This window comes from Hipposideros armiger, unplaced genomic scaffold (assembly GCF_001890085.2).
Source record: "Hipposideros armiger isolate ML-2016 unplaced genomic scaffold, ASM189008v1 scaffold_43, whole genome shotgun sequence".
Classification (NCBI taxonomy): Eukaryota; Metazoa; Chordata; class Mammalia; order Chiroptera; family Hipposideridae; genus Hipposideros; species Hipposideros armiger.
In genome coordinates, this window is record NW_017731393.1 from 1504252 (window position 1) to 1507471 (window position 3220).

The 3220-nt window shown below is 45.4% G+C and overlaps 1 protein-coding gene across 12 annotated transcripts in view; it reads right to left on the reverse strand.

The window, feature by feature from the left end:
* Positions 1 to 2708, reverse strand: part of KLC1 (kinesin light chain 1) — a 43098-nt gene extending 40390 nt beyond the window's left edge. For 9 of the 12 annotated variants that reach the window (XM_019639228.1, XM_019639225.1, XM_019639222.1 and 6 more), the window contains exon 1: positions 2455 to 2707. In XM_019639228.1, the coding sequence (XP_019494773.1) occupies positions 2455 to 2682 (228 nt within the window). In that variant the 5' untranslated portion in view covers positions 2683 to 2707. Of the gene's footprint in view, positions 1 to 2454 lie in introns of all 12 variants that reach the window. The other 3 variants (XM_019639221.1, XM_019639220.1, XM_019639219.1) reach the window with 1 other exon arrangement.
* Between the last annotated feature and the right edge of the window lie 512 nt (positions 2709 to 3220).

Below are 3220 nucleotides of genomic sequence, written 5' to 3' on the forward strand. Positions count from 1 at the left end.
ATGTGCTGCCCAGTCAAAGCCTAAGGACACACAGGGTTACCCTATGTTGGCTCTGCTTTTTAAAATTTAGACATGCCCAAACCAACCATCGTTTATATAACATACATAACCCACACACAAGTTGCTCTCTGTTACTCTATAAATATCTTCCCTCTAGTTTAGTTAAGCTGCATATCTCAATCGAAGTCTCCACTGCTCCAGGCTGTCAAGCTCATGTTCATGTCTGAAACGTCCTCACTTATACCTGTGCCTCGCTCAGGCCAAGCTCCAACATTTCCAGTGACTTTCGGATCATGTTTGATTTCTCCTCCACCAGATTACTTTCATCATCTTTCTTCAAACACTTCAGTGTCTCCAGTAAACTTTGTAAAATGGAATTATGCTCATTCTTCAGAGCTTCCAGCCCCTGAATTACTTGCTTTGTCTTAGAAATAATTTCATCCTGCGTAAGCTTCTCCAGTTTGTCTTCCTTTACGTACACCATTGTGGACATGTTGTCATACATTCTAGAATAGAAAAAGAAAAAAAATTAGACATCCCATTATGGGTTTAATTTACATTACATCTTCAATAAAATACACATGTGAAGACTTTTAAATTAACATTTTTATAGGTGAATAATATGTGTATTTGATTTATTACCTTGGCATACTATATTCTGTACTGTTTCTATTTTTCCTTTGCAGTCCAATTTAATTACTTTTCTGGCTTATGTCTGAGTATTTTTTATGGAGGAAATGAGAGCAACTGAAATTAATGCCAAAGATTAAAAGCAGCAAAACACCCAAATGGCATTTCCAAAATACACACACAGCCTCAGTGCACTAGATTTTCTCTGAATGTTTGCAAGCTGTTTTTTTTCCCCTGAATGAACTAACCACAGAAGGAACAGTAAATTCTTGGTAACATATTTACCAGACAAAGCCTTGAAACGTGGTCACAGCTGGAAGGAGAAAGACAACCAGCAAAGGAGCACAGGAACAATCAGAGCGGCGAGAGGACGACTAGCTCCGTCTGAAACACGGAAGAGAGTGACATGAGCAGGACGACCAGTGCTGTGACGACTCCAGGGGACGGGGGCCACGCACGCCCAATGGTCAGACCAGCTGAGAGGGCACAAGAGGGAACCACAGTGTCTGGAACTGACTTCTTAACACTACAGTGAGAAAGGCAAGGGTTGGGGGCATGTAAAACACCAGCAAAACGGCGACGACTGCTGACACCAAGCAGTAGTTCCTACTATCCCTCTAGTTCTGTATGTTTTAAATCCCATAGGTAAGTTGGGGAAAAAAGGCCACGAACCATGACCATTAAGAAAGCCCGCTCAGGAGTGACGCGAAGTCAGATTATACTCGTATGTCAAGGTCATTTCGTTCAGAGCACCTCCACTACCTGAAAGCGCTTTTGTTCCCGCGTGCTGTCTTACACTCCCTGAATACAAGCTCTCCTGAAAAGCGGGACTTTCTTGTGGTGTTTTACTGAGTGGGCAGCTATGCACCCCACTGCCAGCTCCTGGGGGGCAGGCCCTCGCGTCCTCTGACTATTACACAGTCAATGCTCCACGCACGTTTGCTGATGGGAGGACCAGCGTCCACGAGCAGGAGTCAACACTAAAATGCTGATCTGAGCACTGCCTACAGTTCCTACAAGTGACGAGGAAGGACCTCCAGAGCAGGGGTCCCTAGCAAAAGGAGGAAAATGAAAAGGAAGGCCTCCTCTCCACCTCTGATAGTAAAGTACTTGTACATTACTTCCAAATGACACCACGGCTGAGTGGCGCATTGGTTAGGAGTTGGTTTGGGACNAAAAAAAAAAAAAAGTTAACTAAACCAGAAATAAATGATGAATAATCAAGACTGAAATAAACTTCCAAAAAGAGCCAACAGAAAAAGGGAAAACCTGAGCTCCTTGGGGAACCCTAACATTCCAGGAACCACAAGATAAGCTGACAAGACAGGCCAAGGAGGAGGCATGAACAAGGAGCAGGAGACCCCGCTGGTGTGCTGGGGGCAGGGAAGGGTTTCAAAGACAGAGTCAAGACCGACAGCACCATAAGCTACAGTTAGCCCTGTGTCTGGATTACAGATGATCGGATCGGGTCACTGCTGACCTGAAGTAAGGGTTGCAGCAGCAGGACGGGCATGGAAGCCAGACTGCGTTGGGTTAGGACGTTCAGACTTCAAGCTGGGGCAGACCTCCACCTCTCTGCCCTGCAGTTTATATTTACAAAGTATTTTTACATTTTCTGACCATTGTTCTAAAAAACACATATGAAAAGAATACAGCAAAGAGAACATGGGTGACTCGCCCAGGGCCTCAGTCCCAAGACCACAATCCTTGATCTTGCTAAATGCAGTCGCTGGAGGGGACAGGAAAACACGGACTGCTTTACTGAAACAACCTCCTGGCTGCTCCGTGTAACTGTCAGTGCCGCACTCCTACACAACTACTTACGGATGGAGACATGTCGTCGTCATATTTTTTTAGCTGGTTCATGAATTCCAGATGTTTCTTTTCTTCCTCCAGCTGAGCCACCGACTGCTCGCTCTTCTGTAGCTTCTGCTGCGTGTTGGCCAGTTCGTCCCGCAGCCACTGGTTCTCCTGGCACAGGCGACGGACCTGCGCACGCAGCTTCTGCTTCTCCGACTCCACGGCGTTCAGGTGGTTGGACAAAGCCATCATGACCTAGACAGACAGGAGCGTTTAGCGCAGCAGCATCTTGTCCGACCATGTGCAAGCGTGCTGTGCTTGTAGCTTACACCTGCAGACACAGTCTCCAAAGCACGGAAGGACAATCTGCCACTTACTGCTACTTCAACTCTCCAGGCACAGGTCAGCACGGGCGTAATAAAAAATAGCACATGCTATGTGACAACATGAATGGACCTGGAGGGTACTGTGCTGAGTGAAAAACCATATTTCCCCATGTATAAGACACGCCCTTTTTCGAAAAATTTGGAGTCTAAAAACTGGGTGCGTCTTATACAGTGGTTGTACGAGTGCAAAAAAACAAGCGTGAAAAAGGCGGGAAATACCAAGTAAAAAAATCTACAACCACTGTATAAGACACACCCAGTTTTTAGACCCCAAATTTTTCGAAAAGGGGTGCATCTTATACATGGGGAAATACGTACGTCAGATGGAGGACAGACACAATGTGATCTCACTTATATGTGGAATGTAAAGAACAGTATAAACGAACAAACAAAACAGAAATAGA